The sequence below is a fragment of the Salvelinus fontinalis genome, chromosome 3, assembly GCF_029448725.1.
Source record: "Salvelinus fontinalis isolate EN_2023a chromosome 3, ASM2944872v1, whole genome shotgun sequence".
Taxonomy (NCBI): Eukaryota; Metazoa; Chordata; class Actinopteri; order Salmoniformes; family Salmonidae; genus Salvelinus; species Salvelinus fontinalis.
In genome coordinates, this window is record NC_074667.1 from 62,291,762 (window position 1) to 62,318,112 (window position 26,351).

The following is a 26,351-nucleotide window of genomic DNA, read 5'->3' on the forward strand; positions in this document are numbered from 1 at the left end:
TTAGTAGACAATGGAAAGGGGGGGCAGATAAAGAGCGGGAAGTCAAAATGTATTCACTATACACAGTGGATAATTATATTCATTGAAATGCTAATACTTTGCACATGAACGGCTCTCATTCGAAAGGAACAATGTACATATTTACACTTGTATGTCGTTGTCTCTCTGTTGAAATCACTGGTCCGTCTGCTGGAAAATAGTTAAATCAGAGACACTGGTTGTTCAAGTCTCTAGTCGTGTAAGTCTCTGGTTGTCCACCAGAGTTCGCCACGTCCCTTGTAGCTCTGTTATAATGGATACATCAGGATAGAGAAGTGTTCTCGAGAATGGGTCATTCAGAGTACAGAGTGATCTGTTAGAATAGATGCTGGTGTTGTCAGTATTGTCGTTCCCAGGCTACGCATATTTCCATCTGCAGACTGGTAAGATGATTTGCAAGTAACTGGTAACAAGATTTGCTCCTTCTGTAGCAATGTTTTAGAGTTTTAACCATTTATAGCCATGTAGCCAACACTACATGCTGTATGGTCTCCTTGGATTATAGAGTTGTAGCTGTTTCAACATGGGGACTCCCAGTCCTCACGTTCTTTGACTTAATGTAAATGCTGTAGGAAGTGGGTTTTATACACTTCTGAAAAAAGGGGCGGTCCATGACGCCGATGTAATGTCTTTGCTCATGTGGGCGTGGCCACTGACTTGGTTAAAACTTCACATGGAAGACAATTCTCTCATTTAGAGGGTTAACGGTTGAAGATGGCGCCGAAGAACATGGCTGACGTTTTACATTCTCGTTTTACATTCTCCCAACCAATTGTGCAATTTTATTTTGTGTAACTTATTTTTTAACTTATTGTGTACATAATGTTGCTACTACCGTCTCTGATGACCCAGACGTGAGCTGCCCAGTGACGTGAACCTACCAGATGAGCTAAATGCCTTTTATGCTCGCTTCGAGGCAAGCAACACTGAAGCATGCACGAGAGCACCAGCTGTTCTGGATGACTGTGATTACGCTCTCGGTAGCCGATGTGAACAAAACCTTTAAACAGGTCAACATTCACAAAGCCGCTGGGCCAGACGGATTACCAGGACGTGTACTCAAAGCATGCGCGGACCAACTGTCAAGTGTCTTCACTGACTTTTTCAACCTCTCCCTGACTGAGTCTGTAATACCTACATGTTTCAAGCAGACCACCATAGTCCCTTTGCCCAAGGAAGCGAAGGTAACCTGCCTAAATGGGGGGGACAAAAGGGCTATCTAAAGGCATGTTGGGCAAGGCTGAGGGCTCTACAGACAGGGACATATTGACATTAGGGAGAGGCATGTGTAGCCTAGTGATCATAGGGTCCAATGAGCAGCAATAGGTGAGTCAGGGAGCCGTTTGGTAGTCGCTACTGCACTAGGCAAGCTGAAGACACGGCGATTCAGACAGCTAGCGGGCCGGGGATAGCAGATGGGCCTTCGGCGACGTCGCAACGAAAAAGCCTGTTGAAACCACCTCGGACGATTACGTCGGCAGACCAGTCGTGATGGATCGGCGGGGTTCCGTGTCGGCAATAAAGGGTCCAGGCCATGTGGCAAAAGAGGTATTGTAGCCCAAGAATTAGCTAGTAGACCTCTCCTGCTAGCTGGGTTGATGGGCCTAGCTCAAGGCTAACTGGTGCTAGGGACAGAGGCGTTAGCTAGCAGTAGCCACTTGAATGCAGCTAGCTAGCTGCGATGATCCGGTGTAATGGACCAGGGCTTGCAGAAGGAATCCGGTGATAAGGTAGAGAAAAAGCAGTCCGATATGCTCTGGGTTGATATCGCGCTGTGCAGACTAGCAGGTATTGACTGAGCTGAGGCTGGTTGTTGTCTGAGTTAACGGTGAAGACCGCTGGCAGTGGCTAACTGACTACTAGCTAGTAGCTAGTTAGCTGGCTAGCTTCTGATGGGGTTTCCGATTCTAAAGTATAAAAATAGCAGATCCGTACCACATTGGGTGAGGCGGGTTGCAGGAAATTATATTCAGTTCGTAGACGGAAAGTGAGATTAAAATATATACAAAATATATACGTAAAAAAGAGGAAAAACAACTATTTACACGGGACAATACAAACACATGTCCAACTGCTACGCCATCTTGGAGTCATCAAGACTTTTGTCATCAAGACTCCAAGACAGTGGAGATTGCTGAGGGGAGGATGGCTCATAATAATGTCTGGAACGGAGTAAATGGAATGGCATCAAACACTTGGAAAACATGTGTTTGATGTACTTGATACAATTCCACTTATTCAGCTCCAGTCATTACCACGAGCCCATTAAGGTGCCACTAACCTCCTGTGAAGTACAACCCTTTTTATATAATAAACCTTTTAACGTAGTAAGAAAATAAACATTCACTTAATATTTCATTAAAGCCTTGAATTACCAATCTATTGCTAGCGTGACATTGCAGTGCACTGACTGATGGTGCTAGTAAGCTGGTCATTAACATGGCCAGCTAAGCCAGCAAACACTTGCTTAACTTGCCGAAATAGCAGTGGCGATATTAGCATGGAAATCTTGCTGCTGCAAACTCCCCAAAAATATTTTAGATGCATGCCAGCAAAGCCACTACACAATACTAAACAATACATTAATTTCACTAGAACGGTGACAAACGGTGCCCACAAACTGTTAGGGCCTACATAAAGCTGTCCCAACAGCAGAGCTTTCTTTTAAGCACCATGGAGTGAATCGTTACCACTGCTACACCTGGCGATCAGCGGAGCCTTGTCTGGCAGCGGAACAATTAATTCTGACTGGCTTAAACAAATGTGGTTTCTACTAATAATTGAGATGTATTAACTATGGCATAAGGGGACGACGAGCGGTGAAGACACAATACGTAATTTCAATTAAGACATTAATGACCGAGCTAGGACAGACGTAGTCAATATTACTATTTGTTCAGCACTTGTAATGTACAGCGAGAGAATTCAGAACATCGGCCGTTCTTACAGTATTCTCCCTGTACACCAAGTCAGAACCGTAGGATAAAAAAAGGGGGCATATAAGCAGACAATAAAAGCTCTTAGAGAAATGTAATCATTGAATATTCTAAAACAGGCTATAGGCTACATGTGAACTGCCAAGTCAGAACAGTAGGATAAGTTATGAGGGGGAAAGGGACCAAATTATTAAGGTGAGGCACATGGGCTACTAACTGCTTACTATACAAAATACACTTAATATTACCTTCTTAGCTACAGTATACATATCTCCCTGGTATATTACATAATTTATGCAGCAGCATACAATACGTTTTTGGACTCACCTTGTTGTGCTGTGCTCACTGGAACAGGAAGGTAGCGCAGCGGTAGATATAACGTGATTTGATGTCATTTTATCTGTGGCCAATGACCGTGAGCCTTCTTGGGTGGGCATTTTTAATGTAACTATGGCAGCACCCAAGGGGCTTGAATTTTCGAGCTCTCCCTATAGATTTTGCGCTGACATAGTGTCCCCTTGAGTGACAGAACACTGAGCCAATCACGGCGCAACAAGAGAACATTACCAAGACCCCTGGGTCTTTATTAACTCAATCATTTATTTGTATTTTTTTTACATTGTTTGCAAACTGTGACACGTATTGATGCCAAGATAACATGAAAAACAGGCAACAACAACCACACCTGTTTTGAGCCCCACCTGTATAGCAAAACAATATATACACACACGTACCAGTCAAAAGTTGACACACCTACTCATTCCTGGGAATTTCTTTATTGTTACTATTTTTTACCTTGTAGAATAATAGTGAAGACTTCAAAACTATGAAATAACACATATGGAATCATGTAGTAAGTGAAAAAGTCTAACAAATCAAAATATATTTTATATTTGAGATTCTTCAAAGTAGCCACCCTTTGCCTTGATAACAGCTTTGCACTCTCTTGGCATTATCTCAACCAGCTTCATGAGGAATGCTTTTCCAACAGTCTTGAAGGAGTTCCCACATATACTGAGCACTTGTTGGCTGCTTTTCCTTCACTCTGCGGTCCAACTCATCCCAAACCATTTAAATTGGGTTGAGGTGGGGTGATTGTGGAGGCCAGGTCATCTGATGCAGCCCTCAATCACTCTCCTCAAATAGCCCTTAAACTGCCTGGAGGTGTATTTTGGGTCATTGTCCTGTTGAAAACAAATGATAGTCCCACTAAGCGCAAACCAGATGGGATGGCGTATCGCTGCAGAATGCTGTGGTAGCCATGCTGGTTAAGTGTGCCTTGAATTCTAAATAGATCACTGACAGTGTCACCAGCAAAGCACCCCCACACCAACCTCCTCCATGCTTAACGGTGGGAACCACACATGCAGACATTATCCGCTCACCTACTCGGCGTCTCACAAAGACACGGCAGTTGGAACCAAAAATCTCAAATTTCCACCAGTCTAATGTCCATTGCTCGTGTTTTTTGGCCCAAACAAGTCTCTTCTTCATATTGGTGTCCTTTAGTAGTGGTTTCTTTGCAGAAACTTCGACCATGAAGGCCTGATTCACGCAGTCTCGTCTGAACAGTTGATGTTGAGATGTATCTTTTACTTGAACTCTGTGAAGCATTTATTTGGGCTGCAATCTGAGGTGAAGTTAACTCTAATGAACTTATCCTCTGCAGCAGAGGTAACTCTGGGTCTTCCATTCCTGTGGCGGTCCTCATGAGAGCCAGTTTCATCATTGCGCTTGATGGTTTTTGCGACTGCACTTTGACTGACCTTCATGTCTTAAAGTAAGGATGGACTGTCATTTCTCTTTGCTTATTTGAGCTGTTCTTGACATAATATGTAAGTGGTCTTTTACCAAATAGGGCTATCTTCTGTATAGCCCCCCCTACCTTGTCACAACACAACTGATTGGCTCAAACACATTAAGAAGGAAAGAAATTCCACAAATTAACTTTTAACAAGGCACACCTGTTAATTGAAATGCATTCCAGGTGACTACCTCATGAAGCTGGTTGAGAGAATGCCAAGAGTGTGCAAAGCTGTCATCAAGGCAAATGGTTTCTACTTTGAAGAATCTCAAATATATTAACCTTTTTGATTACTACATGATTCCATATGTGTTATTTCATAGTTTTGAAGTCTTCACTATTATTCTACAATGTAGAAAGTAGTAAAAATAAAGAAAATCCCTGGAATGAGTAGGTGTGTCCAAACTTTAGACTGGTACTGTAGATAGACACATTACAAAGATAGACAAAAAAAATGCTCAACCTCCAGATGAGTATGAGGGTGGAGTTTTCAATACAATTATAAGCTTATTTGGCTAGTCTGTAGCTTTATGCTATTCTTTAGATCAGGGGTGTCAAAGTCAAATGGACGGAGGGCCAAATAAAAAATTTAGCTACAAGCCGAGGGCCGGACTGTTCGAATGTTCATTGAAAAATTTTTAAATGACGCATATAGTCTAGTGAACCTAATTGAACCTACTGAAAACCTAACAAATATATTCCAATATGATCAGATAAATAAAGCAATATTTTCTTATGGCTCTGTCAGTAATCTTTAATTTTCAACAGACACAAAAGACAAATTTCCTTTATATAAAAATCCCCATAACATGAACATTAAATGAAAGAAACCGGTATTCAAGGCACCATCAGTAGCCTATATTTTCTATTTTAGCAAAAGTGGGCTAAATTTACTTCAAAGAAAAAAACAATAATAGCAATTTTCTATCATCCACTCAACTGAAATATTTTTAAAATATAATTGGATTGAAATACAATAAAATACAGTGCAAAAATCTATTAATCAAAAACAACACTTTGTTTAAGGAGAAGTAACATGCAGTGAAAACAAATATTAAACTTTAACTTTTAAACTTGAACTGAGTAAAAACTCTAAATATGTGATTGCACAGTAATGTTCACTTGTTTGAGGTTGAGGGTGATACTTGGTGGTGTCCCATCTTTTCCACAAGTTCATCAATGTTCGGGGTAAGGCTCTGAGCTGAGGAAATCCTCAGAATTGAGTGGAGGTGTTCAGCAGTAAGTCGACTTCTGTGTGATGTTTTGTTCAGGTTCATCAAAGAAAACAGTTGTTCACACAGGTATGTGCTGCCAAACATAGACAACGTTTGAGCAGCCTGGATGCGCAGCTGGGGCATTGTGTCGGGGAGGAAACGGGCGAACTCCGCAGCACCCACTGCCGCATATTTTGCCCTCAGTGCATCATTGCATTGGAGGTCAATCAACTCCATTTGGAGGTTTGGTGGTGAGCTTTCCACGTCAACAGCAAATGGGTTACCGAGCAGTTCCAACCTGCTTTTTTGTGCTTCAAAGTCAGCAAATCGGCGTCGAAAGTCAGCGGCAAGCATACCTATTTTATCAGCCAACTGTGCGCTCGGGAACGCACTGGTAGAGAGCTTCTCTTTCATGGTCTGGCAGCTGGGAAAGTGGCTCAAATTTTCTTTCCGCATCTGCGTCTCCCACAGAGTCAGTTTGGTTTTAAATGCCTTCACTGTACTGTACATATCAGAGATGACATGATCCCGACCCTGCAGCTGCAAGTTCATTGCATTCAGATGACTCGTAATGTCACACAGAAAAGCCATTTCACACAGAAACATTTCGTCTCGGAGTTGTGTTGTGTCTTTCCCTTTGCTGTCCAAGAACAGACAAATCTCCTCACGAAGCTCGAAACATCTTTGAAGCACCTTTCCCTGGCTTAGCCATCGCACCTCTGTGTGATAAGGCAAATCACCATGCTCCGTTTCTAACTCCGTCAGAAATGCCTTGAACTGGCGGTGATTCAAACCTTTGGCTCTGATAAAGTTAACTGTGCGCGTGATGATGCTCATTACATGCTCCATTTTCAAGGCTTTACCGCACAACGCTTCCTGGTGTATGATACAATGATAAGCTGTCAGCTCACCTGTCGCGTTTTCCTCTTGCATCTTTTCCCGTATCTTCGCCACCAGTCCGCTCCTGTGTCCACACATCGCAGGTGCTCCGTCGGTTGTCAAACCCACGAGTTTTTCCCAAGGCAGCTCCATCTCATTTACACATCTTGACACCTCTTCATACAAATCATGCCCCGTAGTTGTGCCATGCATAGGACGTAAAGCCAAAAACTCCTCTGTCACGCTTAGGCTGGAGTCCACTCCGCGGATGAAAATTGACAACTGGGCAATGTCAGAAATGTCGGTGCTCTCATCCACAGCCAAGGAATATGCAATGAAATCTTTTCCCTTTTTCACAAGCTGCTCTTTTAGATTGATGGACAACTGGTCTACTCTCTCGGCAATGGTGTTTCTGCTCAGACTCACATTTAAAAAGAGTTGCCTTTTTTCTGGGCAAACTTCGTCACAAACTTTAATCATGCAGTTTTTGATGAAATCCCCCTCCGTAAATGGCCGGGCTGATTTAGCGATCTCTTCTGCCAAAATAAAACTGGCCTTGACAGCAGCCTGGCCTTGTGATTTGGCTTTTTTGAACAGAGCCTGTCGAGATTTGAGGCCTCGTTTTAATTCCTCTGCCTTTTGTAGCCTTTGTTCCATGTCCATATTATGTTTTTGTCCGCGTGTTTCGTTTCATAATGTCGTCTCAGATTATACTCTTTCAGTACCGCCACACTTTCTCCACACAGAAGACACACAGGTTTTCCAGCTACCTCCGTGAACATATACTCCGACTCCCACCTTGTTTGAAACCCCCAGTTCTCAGTGTCCACCTTCCGTTTTGCCATTTTTGATGGGTATCTGAAAGTTAATTTTACTGTGATGCTGACGACTGCTGTGCCAATAAATATTGAAATGAAGCAGCCTACTGCTCGGTGCGTCACCGTTGCATTGTGGGAAATGTAGTATTGGTGCGTGTAAAAGATCTGCGGGCTGCCGGCTTGCTGCGGTCTGCGGGCCGGTTCTAATAATAAATCAAGATCATCCCAGGGGCCGTAAAAAACCTTCTCGCGGGCCGGATGTGGCCCGCGGGCCTTGACTCTGACATATGTGCTTTAGATGCTTAGGGCTGCTGGTGAACCATGATTTGCAGGCATAATCAAAGTGGCAATGGACTAGCGCACTTGCCATAGTCTTTAGGCTGTCTATAGCTAGGTTTCAATCCAAATGGAGACATATTTTCATTCAAATATTCTGAATTCTGCATAAAAACAATATCTGCATTCCGATCTGACCTGGCACAGCTAGTGCCATCAATAAAACGAGGGATATTGGCCAAATTAGTCCAACCCTAATTTAGCATATCCGATTCAGCTAGTTAAGGTGTTGTTGAGCAGCTAATTAGTAGAATCAGGTGTGTTAAATTAGAGTTAGATTGAAAACCCACAGGACAGTAGATCTCCAGGAAGATGGTTGGGCAGCCCTGGTGTAGACCATTAGGTCCATGACGGTGTTTTTAGGGCAGTGGGAGCTGCTGAGAGGAGGACAGCTCATAATAATGTCTGGAACGGAGCAATTGGAATGGCATCAAACACATGGAAACCATGTGTTCTTTATTGTCATACTGTTTTTGTTGATCTGATCGTCGGTTCCTCTAGATCAGGGTTACTCCACTCTTACCCTACGAGGTCCAGAGCCTGCTGGTTTTCTGTTCTACCTGATAATTAATTGCACACACCTGGTGTCCCAGGTCTAAATCAGTCTCTGATTAGAGGAGACTAATGAAAAAATGCAGTGGAACTGGCTTCCAGAACCAGAGTTGAGGCTCTAGATTAACATTATTATTATTATTTTTACATAAATGAAAAAAGATCACATGTTTTTCATCCTAAATTCTTCGTCATCCGGTCTAATTTCCCTCTGCCTAGTAGAAATCCAGAACAAAAGCAAGATCAGAGCGGGGATAGAAATGACAGACAGAAAAATCCATGCTGAATCTCTCTCTTGCAATTTTTCAACAGTCTTCTTCTCCTCCTCTCTGATCTCTCTTTCTGCTGCATCCCTCTTCTTCTCCTCCTCCTCTCTGATCTCTCTTTCTGCTGCATCCCTCTTTTTCTCCTCCTCCTCTCTGATCTCTCTTTCTGCTGCATCCCTCTTTTTCTCCTCCTCCTCTCTGATCTCCCTTTCTGCTGCCTCCCTCTTTTTCTCCTCCTCCTCTCTTACATTTCTCACTGCTGCTTCCCTCTTTATCCCCTCCTCTTGTATTATCTGAGCCCTCTCCCTCTTCCTCATCTCCTCTTCCCTAACCCTTTCCTGTGTCAGCAAGTCTGCCTCATGATGATAACCCCTATACTCATTCAGTAATTCTTCTATCTTCTCTAGCAGCTCTGTGACCTGAGTGTTGTCATTCTTGTCCTTGTTGTTAAAGACATGGTATCTGTCCCCACAACTGTTAATGACTTGTAGTAGATGGCTGCTGCCCTTTATAAACATCTCTACTGGTTTCCCCTCTAGCTGGTCTACCCCAGTGAACAGAACGATCGTGTACTTTAAAGCCTCCTCTCCAAAATGTTCCTGGATCCATTGAACTGACTTTCTGTCCTTATCTGTGAATTCCCCCAGCCTGGTCACCAATAGGAAGACATGAGGTGTGGTGTTAATGCATTCAGCAGTTTTAACCATAACTTCATCAGATTGTAACAACGTGCTGAAGATACCTGGGGTGTCAATCACAGTTATTCTATTCTGACCAATAACAACATTTTGTTTCTCACACTGTGTGGTCACAGACACTGGAGAAGCCTCTGCTCGAAACGCCTCTCTCCCCAGGATGGTGTTTCCTGTTGAACTCTTCCCTGATCCAGTCTTACCCAGCAGAACAATCCTCATGTCAAGCCTCACCTTACCTGCAGAGACACAGGGCATGTAATGAGTAAATGTTATAGAATATATGAATCAAACTCTGCAGAACAAAACATTGGAAATGCAGTTGTGACTATACACACCATCCACTGTGGGACTCATATGATACCAAAGTCGTCCCAGACCCAGAAGTGAGGGTATGAGGATCCAGAGAAGGCCTAAGGTTTTTTTCCATAAGCCAACCTGAGGAAATCAGAGTAATGTCTGTTATTAAATTGATAGTTACTTTACAATCCTAAATCAACTAGAACACAACTAAGAATCTAACTGGGAAAGAATGAATCCCTCTACCTGAGCTGAAGTCCTTTCTATTTCAACATGGCCGTGGTCGTCAGTGGCATCCACTAACGTGTGTTGCATCAGTCCTGGGACCTTGTCGTGGTCTCTAACATGGTTCTCACAGTACGCAACCTTACAATCCTTGCAGAACTTCACAGCTTTGTGAATGCGCCCCACACATATGTCACACTTCCTGGTACAATTCACGTGATAGAATACAATAGAACAGCAAAACATTATTGTCCACCTAAACATTACATTTTACTCCTGAACTAATTTAAGCATGATAACCAAAGGGGTGAATACTTATCTTACCAATGTATTTCAATATTATCTTTTTCATTATTTTGTTTATAAATATTGTGTCGATCAGTGACTAAACAATCCTTATTAAATCCCTTTTAGTTCCAAATTGTAACAAGAAAATGTGAAAAAGTCCAATGGGGTGAATTATTATGACCATACCTTTGATGTGTAACACCAGATCCTTGTGAATCCATCTCACTGTCATCTGAACTACCCACTGAGGAGTTTGGCTCCAGGCTCCTAGCAACGAGAGAGAGATTGTTTTAGGTTACCAATCTTGTATAGCTAATCTGATCACTCACTGACCTCTATTGGTCATAGTAGACATTATCCTTGATATGGCAAGTCTCTGTTACGGCCCGTTTACTTACTTCATACAATTTATTTGAACTCTGAGCGCTAGTGAACGACTGCCCCCTCTCAATGAGGATTTCAAGTTCAAGGCCGACCGGGGTACTGCAGGCAATGTTTTCAGAAAGCAGGATCCCCATTAAGAGCTTTTCAGACACCCACCAGAATATCGGCGAGTACCTTGCCGGCGCGAAGTACCCCACTTGTCCCTCTACTCAAAGGGGCTAGTGCCTTCACGTACAAGGGCGACAGCCGCCAGTGACCATAGGAACAAAATCAATAAACATTACTAACGTGCAAAAAGTGAATCGATATAAGCATTCATTAAAATGTTCTTACATGCAACTGAAAGAGATTTGCGTCAGTTCAAATCTGGCATCAGGACAAAATGTGATTCATAGTCACCGAATATATTTTAATTAAACTCAAACGATAAATGGTAAATGCAATTTTCGTATATACGGGTTCACTGGATCTCCGCGCAGGGTAGATCAGAGAACTGTGGAATGTACTCAAAATAGTAGTTTTATACTATGACAAGTTTATTCTCAACTTGTCCAGTTGGCCTATCATAGTAGAGGTTTAGCATGGTTCATACTCTTGCTCCTCCTTTGTGGGCCCCCAAACTTGTCCAAGCCCCTTGGCGTTTTCCTTCTCCACATCTGGTTGTTGGGTAGAGCAGCTCCATCTTGTGTCCCCCTCGACCATTCACTGAAACAGTTCCTAATATGGTATTGTCCAGTATTCTAAACTCCTGGCTGGTCTAGAGAGATGCACCCCTCCCCTCTCCAGACTGTCCACAGCTTTTATGGCCTGTGGTGGTCAGTTTTTACACACCTACCCCCCTCTGTATTGTGTGTGTGTGTGTGCAACAAAACATCATTCACCTTCAATCAATATGCTAACAGCCTATAGTGCATAAACATAAATCCTAACACAACAGAAATTATTACTCAAAAACAAATGATTTGTATTGTTAAACGTGACTGATAGTGTTAGCCTGCTAGCTAGCCAGCGGGCAAGTTAGCTGGTCCTGCTGTTGGACGTAAGTGTTGACGTATCACCAAACAGACTACACATTTTTCACAGTTTTCTACTGTGATTGGTCAACAACACAGCTTTCCACCTAGGCTGATCGGCTTCCACTGGTGCTCACCGCTGACCACTCCACCTGGGTTTGAATTTCGCCCCCACCTAGGCTTCATAGAAAATGAAAAGGCCACCCCGTCCTCTATCTGTCAGCGCCTTTATAATCAATGGGAGTATAGTGATCTTCGCGGCCAATATCGTGGATATACCATTTATTTTCTAACACAGTCATGGTACCAATGCTTCATTCTATACTGAACAAAAATATATATGCAACATGCAACAATTTCAATGATTTTACCGAGTTACAGTTCATATAAAGAAATCAGTCAATTAAAATAAATTTAATAGGCCCTATTCTATGGATGTCACATGACTGGGAATACAGATATGGGTCTGTTGGTCAAAGATAACTTCAAAAACATGTAGGGGCGTAGATCAGAAAACCAGTCACTCTCTGGTGTGACCACCATTTGCCTTTGACCACCATTTGCCTCATGCACCTCTGACACATCTCCTTAGCATAAAGTTGTACATCTGTAAAACAATACAGTGCCAACGACACGGCCCGCTACCAAAACCTGTGGGCACTCCTTCACTGCAGCCAACGTGAGTAAAGCATTAAAACGTGTTAACCCTCACAAGGCTGCCGGCCCAGACGGCATTCCTAGCCGCGTCCTCAGAGCATGCGCAGACCAGCTGGCTGGTGTGTTTACGGATATATTCAATCAATCCTTATCCCAGTCTGCTGTTCCCACATGCTTCAAGAGAGCCACCATTGTTCCAGTTCCCAAGAAAGCTAAGGTAACTGAGCTAAATGACTATCGCCCCGTTGCACTCACCTCCGTCATCATGAAGTGCTTTGAGAGACTAGTCTAGGATAATATCACCTCCACCCTACCTGACACCCTAGACCCACTCCAATTTTCTTACCGCCCCAATAGGTCCACAGACAACGCAATCGCAATCACACTTCACACTGCACACTGCCCTAACCCATCTGGACAAGAGGAATACCTATGTAAGAATGCTGTTCATCGACTACAGCTCAGCATTTAAAACCTTAGTACTCCCCAAACTCGTCATTAAGCTCGAGACCCATGGTCTCGACCCCGCCCTGTGCAACTGGGTCCTGGACTTCCTGACGGGCCGCCCCCAGGTGTTGAGGGTAGGAAACAAGATCTCCACCCCGCTGATCCTCAACACTGGGGCCCCACAAGGGTGCGTTCTCAGCCCTCTCCTGTACTCCCTGTTCACCAATGACTGTGTGGCCATGCACGCCTCCAACTCAATCATCAAGTTTGCAGATGACACTACAGTGGTAGGCTTGATTACCAACAACGACGAGACGGCCTACAGGGAGGAGGTGAGGGCCCTCGGAGTGTGGTGTCAGGAAAATAACCTCACACTCAACGTCAACAAAACAAAGGCGATGATCATGGACTTCAGGAAACAGCAGAGGGAGCAGAGGGAGCACCCCCGCCCCCCCCCCTATCCACATCGACGGGACAGTAGTGGAGAAGGTGGATAGTTTTAAGTTCCACGGGCGTACACATCACGGACAAACTGAAATGGTCCACCCACACAGACAGCGTGGTGAAGAAGGCGCAACACCGCCTCTTCAACCTCAGGAGGCTGAAGAAATTTGGCTTGTCACCAAAAACACCGCCTGGTACGGCAACTGCTCCGCCCACAAACTACCTGCTCTCCAGGACACCTACACCACCCAATGTCACAGGAAGGCCAAAAAGATCATCAAGGACAACAACCACCCGAGCCACTGCCTGTTCACCCCGCTATCATCCAGAAGGCGAGGTCAGTACAGGTGCATCAAAGCTGGGACCGAGAGACTGAAAAACAGCTTCTATCTCAAGGCCATCAGACTGTTAAACATCCATCACTAACATTGAGTGGCTGCTGCCAACATACTGACTGAATCTCTAGCCACTTTATTAATTACAAATTGGATGTAAAAAATGTATCACTAGTCACTTTAAACTATGCCACTTTATATAATGTTTACATACCCTACACTACTCATCTCATATGTATATACTGTACTCTATACCCTCTACTGCATCTTGCCTATGCCGTTCGGCCATCGCTCATCCATATATTTTTATGTACATATTCATTCCTTTACACTTGTGTGTATAATGCAGTTGTTGTGAAGTTGTTAGATTACTTGTTAGATATTACTGCTCTGTCGGAACTAGAAGCACAAGCATTTCGCTACACTCGCATTAACATCTGCTAACCATGTGTATGTGACAAATAAAATGTGATTTGAAGTTGATCAGGCTGTTTATTGTGGCCTGTGGAATGTTGTCCCACTTCTCTTCAATGGCTGTGCAAAGTTTATTAAGGATCCCCATTAGTTCCTGCCAAGGCAGCAGCTACTCTACCTGGTGGGGTCCAGCAAAATTAAGGAAGTTTATACAATTTTAAAAACATTACAATACATTCACAGACTGTGTGCCCTCAGGCCCCTACGCCACCACTACCACATATATACAGTACAAAATCCATGTGTACATAGTGCGTATGCTATTGTGTGTATGCATGTGTCTATGTTTGTGTTGCTTCACAGTCCCCCTAAAGTTTTTTTAAAATCAAATTTTACTGCTTGTATCAGTTACTTGATGTGGAATAGAGTTCCATGTAGTCATGGCTCTATTCAGTACTGTGCGCATTCCATAGTCTGTTCTGGAATATGGGACTGTGAAGAGACGTCTTGTGGCATGTCTTGTGGGGTATGCATGCGTGTCCGAGCTGTGCGCCAGTAGTTCAAACAGACAGCTCGGTGCATCCAACATGTCAATACCTCTCGTAAATACAAGGAGTGATGAAGTCAATCTCTCCCCCGCTTTGAGCCAGGAGAGATTGACCTGCATATTGTTAATATTAGCTCTCTGTGTACATCCAAGGACCAGCAGTACTGCCCTGTTCAGAACCAATTGCAATTTTCCTAAGTCCTTTTTTGTGGCACCTGACCACACGACTGAACAGTAGTCCAGGTGCGACAAAACTAGGGCATATAGGACCTGCATTGTTGACAGTGCTGTCAAGAAGGTAGAGCAGCACCTTATCATGGACATACTTCTCCCCATCTTAGCTACTGTGTTATCAATATGTTTTGACCATGACAGTTTACAATCCAGGGTACCTCCAAGCAGTTTAGGCACCTCAACCTGCTCAATTTCCACATAATTTATTACAATATATAGTTAACGTTTAGGGTTTAGTGAATGATTTGTCCCAAATACAACGCTTTTAGTTTTAGAAATATTCAGGACTAACTTATTCCTTGCCACCCACTCTGAAACTAAGTGCAACTCTTTGTAAAGTGTTGCTGTCATTTCAGTCGCTGTAGTAGCTGACATGTTGTCACACCCTGGCCTCTGTTATATTGATTTTCTTTATTAGTTTAGTTAGGTCAGGGTGTGACATGGGGGATGTTTGTGTGTTTTGTCTAGTTTAGGGTGTGTGTATTGTTTAAGGGGTTTTTAGTATGTATGGGGTTGTGTTCAGTGTAGGTGTTTAGGAAAGTCTATGGTTGCCTGATTTGGTTCTCAATCAGAGACAGCTGTTTATTGTTGTCTCTGATTGGGAGCCATATTTAAGGCAGCCATAGGCTTTAGGTGTTTGTGGGTAATTGTCTATGTTGAACGTTTATAGCTTGTGTATGCACTTACGTTTGTAGCTTCACGGTTGTTTTGTTTTGTAAAAGTGTTCGTTTCGTGTTTCGTCATCTCTAATAAAAGAAGATGTCCTCATATCCCGCTGCGCCTTGGTCCGCTTATTATGACGATCGTGACACATGTATAGTGTTGAGTCATCCGCATACATTGACACTCTGGCTTTCGTTAGTAAAGATTGAAAAACAAGTAATGGACCTAGACAGCTGCCTTGGGGAATTCCTGATTCTACCTGGATTATGTTGGAGAGGCTTCCATTAAAGAACACCCTCTGTGTTCTGTTAGAAAGGTAACTCATTATCCACAATATATGCAGGAGGTGTAAAGCCATAACACATACGTTTTGCCAGCAGCAGACTATGATCAATAATGTCAAAAGCTGCACTGAAATCTAACAAGACAGCACCCACAATCTTTTCATCATCAATTTCTCTCAGCCAATCATCAGTCATTTCTGTAAGTGCTGTGTTTGTTGACTGTCCTTCTCTATAAGCATGCTGAAAGTTTGTTGGCAATTTGTTTACTGTAAAATAGCATTGCATCTGGTCAAACACCATTTTTTCAACGACAAAAAAAAATCCTAAAGTTTACTAAGGGTTGGTAACAGGCTGATTGGTTGGCTATTTGAGCCAGTAAAGGGGGCTTTACTATTCTTAGGTAGTGGAATGGCTTTGGTATCCCTCCAAGCCTGAGGGCACACACTTCTAGAAGCCTTAGATTGAAGATGTGGCAAATAGGAGGGGCAATATCATCCCCAATTATCCTCAGTAATTTTCCATCCAAGTTGTCTGACCCCGGTGGCTTGTCATCGTTGATAGACAACAATAATCTTTTTTGAAAAGTAGCCAATGAAAAAATCATTAAAGTAGTTGGCAATATCAGTTGGTTTTGTGATGACTGAGCCATCTGTTTCAATGAATGATGGAGCTGAGTTTGCCTTTTTTTTCACAGAAATTCATTTAAGGTGCTCCAAAGCTTTTTACTATCATTCTTCTTTGTTTCATAGTGTAGTTTCTAATTTTTATTTAGTTTAGTCACATGATTTCTCAATTTGCAACAAGTTTGCCAATTGGTTGTGCAGCCAGACTTATTTGCCATTCCTTTTGCCCCATCCCTCTCAACCATACAGTTTTTTCAATTCCTTATCAATCCATGGGGATTTAACAGTTTTTACAGTCATTTTCTTAATGGGTGAATGATTATTAGCAACTGGAATAAGTGTCAAGTGCAGTGTCTGTTTACTCCTCATTACACACCACAGACCAACATAAACTCAGCAAAAAAAGAAATGTCCCCTTTTCAGGACCCTGTCTTTCAAAGATAATTAGTAAATATCCAAATAACTTCACAGATCTTCATTGTAAAGGGTTTAAACACTGTTTCCAAGGCTTGTTCAATGAACCATAAACAATGAATGAACATGCACCTGTGGAACGGTCGTTAAGACACTAACAGCTTACAGATGGTAGGCAATTAAGCTCACAGTTATGAAAACTTAGGACACTAAAGAGGCTCTGAAAAACACCAAAAGAAAGATGCCCAGGTTCCCTGCTCATCTGCGTGAACGTGCCTTAGGCATGCTGCAAGGAGGCATGAGGACTGCAGATGTGACTAGGGCAATAAATTGCAATGTCCATACTGTGAGACGCCTAAGACAGCACTACAGGGAGACAGGACAGACAGCTGATCGTCCTCGCAGTGGCAGACCACGTGTAACAGCTGCACAGGATCGGTACATCCGAACATCACACCTGTGGGACGGGTACAGGATGGCAACAACAACTGCCAGAGTCACACCAGGAACGCACAATCCCTCCATCAGTGCTCAGACTGTCCACAATAGGCTGGACTGAGGGCTTATAGCCCTGTCACCAGACATCAACGGCAACAATGGGCACAAACCCACCATCACTGGACCAGACAGGACTGGCAAAAAGTGCTCTTCACTGACGAGTCACGGTTTTGTCTTCTCACCAGGGGTGATGGTCGGATTAGCGTTTATCGTCGAAGGAATGAGCGTTACACCGAGGCCTGTACTCTGGAGCGGGATCGATTTGGAGGTGGAGGGTCCGTCATGGTCTGGGGCCGTGTGTCACAGCATCATCGGACTGAGCTTGTTGTCATTGCAGGCAATCTCAACTCCGTACTTTACAGGGAAGACATTCTCCTCCCTCATGTGGTACCCTTCCTGCAGGCTCATCCTGACATGACCTTCCAGCATGACAATGCCACCAACCATACTGTTCGTTCTGTGAATGAACTGAGCTGGGACCTGTTGGATCGGAGGGTGAGGGCTAGGGCCATTCCCCCCAGAAATGTCCGGGAATTTGCAGATGGCTTGGTGGAAGAGTGGGGTAACATCTCACAGCAATAACCGGCAAATCTGGTGCAGTGCAGAACTTAATGCAGCTGGTGGCCACACCAGATACTGACTTGATTTTGACCCCCCCTTTGTTCAGGGACACATTATTCAATTTCTGTTAGTCACATGTCTGTGGAACTTGTTCAGTTTGTCTCAGTTGTTGAATCTTGTGTAAATATTTGTATGAACATAACATGTTAAGTTTGCTGAAAATAAAAAGCAGTTGACAGTGAGAGGACATTTCTTTGTTTGCTGAGTTGATATTGTTTACATCAATAACATAGGAATCACTACAAAACTTCCTATATGACCTTATACAATATAATTAGGCCCAGCCTTTGGAACTTTGGTTTTCCTAGATATGCTACTATATTGTGATCACTACATCCGATGGATCTGGATAATGCTTTCAAGCTCATTTCTGCAGCATCAGTGTCACGCCCTGACCTTAGTTATCTTTGTTTTCTTTATTATTTTGGTTAGGTCAGGGTGTGACATGGGGGATGTATGTGTTTCGTCTTGTCTAGGGGTTTTGTATGTTTATGGGGTGTTTACTAGTCTAGGTGTTTGTATGTCTATGGTTGCCTAGATTGGTTCTCAATTAGAGGCAGCTGTTTATCGTTGTCTCTGATTGGGAACCATATTTAGGCAGCCATATTCCGTTTGGTATTTCGTGGGTTATTGTCTATATGTAAGGTGCCTGTGTATGCACTTGTTTAATATATAGCTTCACGTTTGTTTGTTGTTTTGCATAGTTTGTTTAAGTGTTCTTCGTTTCATTAAATAAATAGAAGAACGTATTCTTATCACGCTGCGCCTTGGTCCCCCTCTCTTCATCCAAACGACGAACGTGACAATCAGTAAAGATGTGATCAATACATGTTGATAATTTAATTCCTGTGCTGTTCGTAACTACCCTGGTAGGTTGACCGATAACCTGAACCAGGTTGCAGACACTGGTTACAGTTTGAAGCTTTTTCTTGAGTGGGCAGCTTGATGAAAGCCAGTCAATATTTAAAATCACCCAGAAAATATACGTCTCTGTTGATATCACATACATTATCAAGCATTTCACACATGTTATCCAGATACTGACTGTTAGCACTTGGTGGTCTATAGCAGCTTCCCATCAGAATGGGCTTTAGGTGAGGCAGATTAACCTGTAGCCATATTCCTTCAACAGTATTTGACATGAGATCCTCTCTAATCTTTACAGGAATATGGTTCTGAATATAAACAGCAACACCTCCACCATTGGCATTTCTATCTTCTCTGTAAATGTTATAACCTTGTATTCCTACCACTGTATCGTCAAAGGTATTATCTAAGTGAGTCTTAGAGTCAGAATATGAATGTCATCTGTTAGTAGCAAATTATTGATTTCATGAACCTTGTTTCTTAAGCTACATGTAATAACGTGGGATATTTTAGGCACTTTTCTTCTGGAATGTTTACTTGCTTTCATTGCTTTACTGGGACGCTTAGCAGCAGTAGATGTGCTCATGTTCTTTATGTTTGTGAGCTGCTCACCCTGCACTGTGGACTTCCTTCTAGAGCACACCGCCTCAGTGCTAACAGTATACATCGGATTCATAGACACATGATTACTGCATACAATAGCTGTAGGATCAGTAGAGGCATTCAGGGCAGTTAAACGGACATAAATTAAGTTACTCACATTGTGTCTACTGACACCCCTGGTGTAATGTACAATTGCTGAAGCATTATGACAACTGCGTCACACTGGTAGGGATTAGCTGAGCTGGGCTTGAGTCACTGATAAGTCATTGTCTCAACGCAGCCTGGTGCTGTGAAAGGATCCAGGATCTCAAACGATTTGGGTGAATCCCATCCTCCTTGTAAAATGTGTTTTGTTTTCAAAAGGTATCGAAATTGTCAACAAATATTACACCCATTGAGCTGCAATAATCACATAGCCAGTTGTGAAGAGAAAGAATCCTGCTAAAGTGTTCAATGCCATGATTCAGAGATGGCAGAGAACCAGACATGATGCATTTATGTTAGTCTTTAGCAGAGTCTATCAACTCTTTAAAATCCAGTTTCAACTTTTCAGAACTGCCCTTCATAACGTAATTAACACCCACATGGACTACAATAGAATCGATTTCCATGTCCTGGCGTCGTACATTCGGAGCAGCTTAGTAATGATGGGTTCATATTCCCGAAGTACCTGTAGCCTACAACAAATTACCTATTAGAGTTACTATTATTTCAAGTGTTTAGCTCAATGCATCAGAAAGGAAACGTGGTTTATAACATACAGGTGAACAGACCGTTGATCTTTTGCATTGAAGTGTGTATGGCTACCACTGTGAGTAGACAATGTTACAGAATTTGTGGGCAGTGGAGCATAGGTTCGAGAAAAAATCAAAACATTTCACCCATCCACAGGGCTGCAGTGGAGAGGGTCAGAAGCATCAAATTCCTTGGAGTCCACATCACTGAGGACTTCCAGGTAACATGGTCACCAGCACAGTTGTGAAGAAGCCTCTTCTCCCTCAGGAGGCTGAAACTACCTGCAGCATTGAGAGCATCCTGACTGGTTGTATCACCGACTGGTGTGGCAACTACACCACCCTCGACCAGAAGACAAACTGTTTCCATTCTCCCGTCCAGCAGGCGGTACTGGTGCATCAAGGCCCAGACAAACAGACTCCTAAAGAGCTTCAGCCCCATGGCCAGAAGACTTAAATGGCTAACAACTGCTCGCACTCTCCCACAGACTATCCACACGGACTCTATGCCCATCCACAGGTCTCTACCCACTCAGACACACTCTCCCACAGACTATCCACACTGACTCTATGCCCATCCACAGGTCTCTACCCACTCAGACACACTCACACACAACCTTCACTGTCACTCTTAGTCACATACAAACCCAAGCTCCTGCTAAAATGCTTATTGATTAGATTTATTACCACCATTACACTGCTGTTCATTGATTATTGATTGCTATTATTATTAGTATATATCTATTTATCCTGCTACTGGTTACTATTACTCCTGTTTACATGTAAATATTACCATTAGTAGGCTGCCGAGGGCGCAGCGGTCTAAGGCACTGCATCTTAGTGAGAGGCATTACTGCAGTCCCTGGTTCGAATCCAGGCTGAATCCTATCCGGCCGTGATTGGGAGTCCCATAGGGCGGAGCACAATTGGCCCAGCGTCGCCCGGGGTAGGCCGTCATTGTAAATAAGAATTTGTCCTTAACTGACTTGCCTAGTTAAATAAAGGTTACTTTAAAAAAAATATATACCGTAATTTCTGGACTATTAAGCGCACCTGAATATAAGCCACTGAATTTTTAGAATAGCCTCAGAATTGCTTCATCCGATGTTGGATCGTTTTCATTGTCGCTCTCGTCACTTTCATCCGGATGCAAATTCCCCGCTGAGCTCATGCTGTCCTCTTCAACACGCAGCAGTCCAGCCTTTCGAAACCCGTTGATGATAGTGGATTTTTTGACAATGCTCCACGCTGTCAGGACCCACTGGCAGACTTGACCATAAGTTGCTCTTCGCACACTGATGGACAGGCCTTTACGTCTCATAAATCTTAGACACCACGATGGTCCACCTCTAAAATCCTCAAACTTCATTGCGGTGGCGATTGTTTTGGCTTTCAGTCGGATCTGCACAGTTGAAACACCTCGGCCGTCTGCTCTCTGTGTGTTGACCCAGTCTTCAAGCTCATTTTCTAGTTCGGGCCATCTGCTTTTCTTCCCTCTGAAAGCTTTTGTTGTCTTTTTGCACTGAGTCAGTTCCTCACGCGGCTGTTTCCAACGTCTTATCATCGACTCATTAAGGTCAAGCTCCCGTGCAGCAGCTCTATTTCCTTTTCCAACAGCCACATCGATCGCCTTCAACTTGAAAGCTGCATCATATGCATTTCTCCGTGTCTTTGCCATGATGAGGGTGACAAAATCACTACCGTAATCAGAATGATGGGAAGTTTGAGCGCGCTCGATTTACGTCACATTATGTGACGGTGCTCAGTTTTTTGGCGGCATGAATCTTATGAAAGCGGGAAAAATCCATAAATTAGCCGCGTCATTGTATAAGCCGCGAGGTTCAAAGCGTGGGAAAAAGTAGCGGCTTATAGTCCGGAAATTACGGTGTATATATATATATTACCATAAATATTGATCATTCCGGTGTCATGACGTTGGCCTGTGGGTAATGTTTATGACCCCCCCATAAATACCTTTCTCCCCTCTCTCTCTTGACTCTACTGAAGGACTCTTGAATAGCTTTTGTTAAACATAGAGAGTCTGGGAACATCAAACGGTGGGGGGAAAGGAACCATATTTCGGTAATCCAACCAGTGTAAAATATGCGTCGGTACTTAATGAATATGATGTCAGTTCGGTTGCCATCTGAGACATTATGACTGATGACAGGATGACATAAACTGTATCTGGGAAAGTCTACACATTCTAGTTATCAGATTCACATGGAATTGTTGTGCAATTTAAATGTATAAATATAAAACTATCTGTGAAAAGATTAAATATAATTTTAACCTTCATAAGGTTAGAGCTCTCCTCAATCAGTGACCCGCGCCTGTGAAGAGACATGGGTTATAAACTCTGAAACACACCCTTCTCTCCCTCCACTATATAAGCCCTTGACGAAAATGTAACCTCCTGTTTCGAGGACGATAGGACGACGGTCCATACGTTGAAAAGGACTAACATGTCAACTACAGAACTAAGCCAACCTCAGCGTGAGCTTTGGTTGCGAATGGTATGAACTTTGAACTCTTATTCACTACAGAAGTGATACCTCCTAGCCGTTGAGTTAGCAGCGGCCGCTGTAAACGTGGGCTAGGAAAGGACGGACGATGTTTCCAGTCTAACACACAACGAAGATACTACAACGTATACAATTTACTACCAGAGACATTCTTCCGAGGACAGGAAGATCTCTGTTGGCCAACACGGCCAGCATCTACGACCAACCTACCGAAGCGCAGCTCAGAGTAAATATTTATTGCATTTTCCTTTTCCAAATGGGCGGTAATTTAGAATGCATGAGATACTGTATTTACGAAAGCTTAGCTTCTCCCTTTGTTCCTCAGTCTTCCCGCTCTTTCATTCAAGCCCAACCCGCTCTCTTTGTGTAACCAGCCGTCATACAGTTTCCATCCACCAGGGACGTTTTCTGTATGACATAATTTGCATTCTATGTATATGTAATTCTGTGTGATTAGTTAGGTATTTAGTAAATAAATAATTAAACCCAATTTTGGATTGCTGATTCTTTTTGTTAGCCAGGGTTTGTGAAGATAACCAGGGCCACAAACTGACAAACAACGGCGCAGTACAACAGTTGTGTGCAGAACGGCATCTCGGAACGCACAACTTGTCAATCCTCGTCACAAATGGGCTATTGCAGCAGACGACCACACCGGGTTCCACTCCTATCAGCTAAAAACAAGAAGAAGTGGCTCCAGTGGGCACGCGATCAACAACACTGGACAGTTGAGGAGTGGAAAAACATTGCCTGGTCCAACGAATCACGGTTCCTGTTTTGTCATGCTGATGGTAGAGTCAGGATTTGGCCTGAACAGCATGAGTCCATGGACCCATCCTGTCTGGTGTCAAAGGTACAGGCTGGTGGTGGTGGTGTACCTCCATCCAACCTGCAGCAATGATGTCAACCTTTTAACTTAATAACTTTTCACATATGTTGACACTGGTATTGTGCTGGAAATAATGAAAATGAGGTTGAAAACTGGTGGCATTGCCCTTTAAGTAGTTTGACAATTTTAAAAACACAAATAGCAAACAGTGACTCAAGAGTGCTACAAAAATCCACAATACCATAATAAATTAACATATTATTAAATATAGATCACCTTATTCCATCTGAGGTATCGTTATCATCAAGGTATGGTGTTTTTTTTGTGCTTCCTCTGCAGAGCCTCCATTTCCTATATATTCACTTTTAGCATCAAGCACGTTTTGCGTCGTTTCAAGGAAGAAGCCATTTTACAATGTAACTGTGGGATGTAAATGCACAAAGAACACACCAAAATATTTAAAGGTAGAACAACTGAAATAAACAATCTAATTTAGTTTACCAAGTATTTTAGGGTAGTAAAACAATTATTAAGGCATTGTAAAAAAAGAGCCATTGTCAAAAGGGCCGTCCACAATTCCCTTTTGGCCAATTTAGTGCCCATCTACACTGCGTTCAGCACGGGTTGTGGGTTTCATTCCCACGAGGCACCTGTACGAAAATGTATATATTCACAACTGTAAGTTGATCTGGATAAGTGTATCTGCAAAGTGACTAAAATGTAAAGACCACTTGACTTATTTCAGAAGCTGTTGTGTTACAGCCTGAATTCAAAATTGATTAAATATGTTTTTTCTCACACAGTTTTTACATATTCATATTTTAAATGACGATGGCAAGTCAGGTTCCAGAAAATCTAGAACCGCAGCCACTCCGTAGAAGCAGACGGAGCATGGCTTTGTGTCCGTGGTTGCACCTTTGCAATGTAGAAAACCGCTCCTTGGTACACCAAACCGTTCAAAACTAAAGACCTATTTTACCATAGTTAAATTGTTTTTCTTTCTGGCACAGATTCGCGGGACGCTCTTAAAGGGGCACACACAAATTAACCCTCCTGCGTGAGAAACTAAGAAAACTATGAATGTATTTCAAATAAACCTTACTACTGGAGTTTGTCAAAGAAAACAGATGATTTGCAGTAATTTGTTTGGTTAAAGACAAATTCAACCAGTTAAAGCAAGGTCCAGTAAGCGTAGATTCTGCCCCAGGCATTATTGTTTGGTAAACTGCTATTAATATAACCAATTCATCTAACAAATAAGAGAAACCTATAGGCTAAGAAAGACTAACATACAGTATGATTGTACTGCATTATTTAACTTATGTAAATACCTTACAAGTCTTGTGAATGTTGAATTACCCTGCTGTGTAGGCTATAGCCGTTGTCAGAAACTGACACAATTAGAGCAGGAAATGTTATTTCCTGTGTTCTTTGTGAAGTATGTGCAAAGACAGTATATTCTAAACCGTCTTTGGTGTGTGCATGTGTGCAGTGAAGGTCTCTGATTGGTTGAGAACCCTGGAAGGTGGAGGAAAGCAGCAGAAATATTAAGCCAAGATGTCAAATTACAGGTAGTTTCTTTGGGAATATACACTATATAAAGCGATCTGTGCATTTGAACAACAGCATCATTTTTTATATTTTTTATTTAACCTTTATTTAACCAGGGTAGCTAGTTGAGAACAAGTTCTCATTTACAACTGCGACCTGGCCAAGATAAAGCAAAGCAGTGCGACACAAACAACAACACAGAGTTACACATGGAATAAACAAGCGTACAGTCAATAACACAATAGAAAAAAGAAAGAAAGTCTATATACAGTGTGTGCAAATGGCGTGAGGAGGTAAGGCAATAAATAGGCCATAGTAGCAAAGTAATTACAGTTCAGCAAATTAACACTGGAGTGATAGATGAGCAGATGATGATGTGCAAGTAGAAATACTGGTGTGCAAAAGAGCAGAAAAGTAAATAAAAACAATATGGGGATGAGGTAGGTAGATTGGGTGGGCTATTTACAGATGGGCTATGTACAGCTGCAGCGATCGGTTAGCCTCTCAGATAGCTGATGTTTAAAGTTAGTGAGGGAATTTTAAGTCTCCAGCTTCAGCGATTTTTGCAATTCGTTCCAGTCATTGGCAGCAGAGAACTGGAAGGAAAGGCAGCCAAAGGAGGTGTTGGCTTTGGGGATGACCAGTGAGATATACCTGCTGGAGTGCGTGCTACGGGTGGGTGTTGTTATCGTGACCAGTGAGCTGAGATAAGGCAGAGCTTTACCTGGCATAGACTTATAGATGACCTGGAGCCAGTGGGTCTGGCGACTAATATGTAGCGAGGGCCAGCCGACTAGAGCATACAGGTTGCAGTGGTGAACAACTCTCACCAATAAAATCTAATATACAACGCTACTCATTCATTATGCAGTCATCTGAAATGAATGTAAAAATGACCATTGTAAGAACTGAGGTCATTTACAGCATATCGACTAATGAGTAGTCCTAAAACAGAACTCTGGGGAACCCCTGACTGCTATTTAAGGTTTACACAGACATTGCAACTTTCTGACTGATTCTCACACGCAGTTATCATATCAATGTAAATCCATACATTTTAAGACATTTTGGAGGAAATATTAAACAGATTCACCAAGCTTCGATGCTTGAACCCGTAAAAACGAATTCCTCATTTTAGTAATGTAACAGAGGCTCTTATCCAGACCGACTTACAATAGCAATCAGGGTTAAGTGCCTTGCTCAAGGGCACATTTTTCACCTAGTAGTCTCGAATCAGCGACCTTTTGGTTATTGGCTCAAAGCTCTTAACTGCTAGGCTACCTGTCGCCCCAACTTAACACACTGGCTTAATAAA

At 42.8% G+C, this 26,351-nt stretch overlaps 1 protein-coding gene across 2 annotated transcripts; it reads right to left on the bottom strand.

Moving 5' to 3' along the window:
* Positions 1-7,988: 7,988 nt before the first annotated feature.
* LOC129851293 (GTPase IMAP family member 7-like) lies at positions 7,989-12,457 on the bottom strand. 2 transcript variants are annotated; one of them, XM_055917736.1, is made up of 4 exons: positions 10,536-12,457; positions 10,083-10,263; positions 9,875-9,974; positions 7,989-9,775 (listed from the first exon to the last, which is right to left on the bottom strand). In XM_055917736.1, the coding sequence occupies exons 1-4, from the start codon at positions 10,568-10,570 to the stop codon at positions 8,742-8,744; spliced, it is 1,350 nt and encodes a 449-aa protein (XP_055773711.1). In that variant the 5' UTR covers positions 10,571-12,457; the 3' UTR covers positions 7,989-8,741. The 2 variants fall into 2 exon arrangements, with proteins under 2 accessions (XP_055773711.1, XP_055773710.1); XM_055917735.1 differs by lacking the exon at positions 10,536-12,457 and having other exon boundaries at positions 10,083-10,522.
* Positions 12,458-26,351: the final 13,894 nt, after the last annotated feature.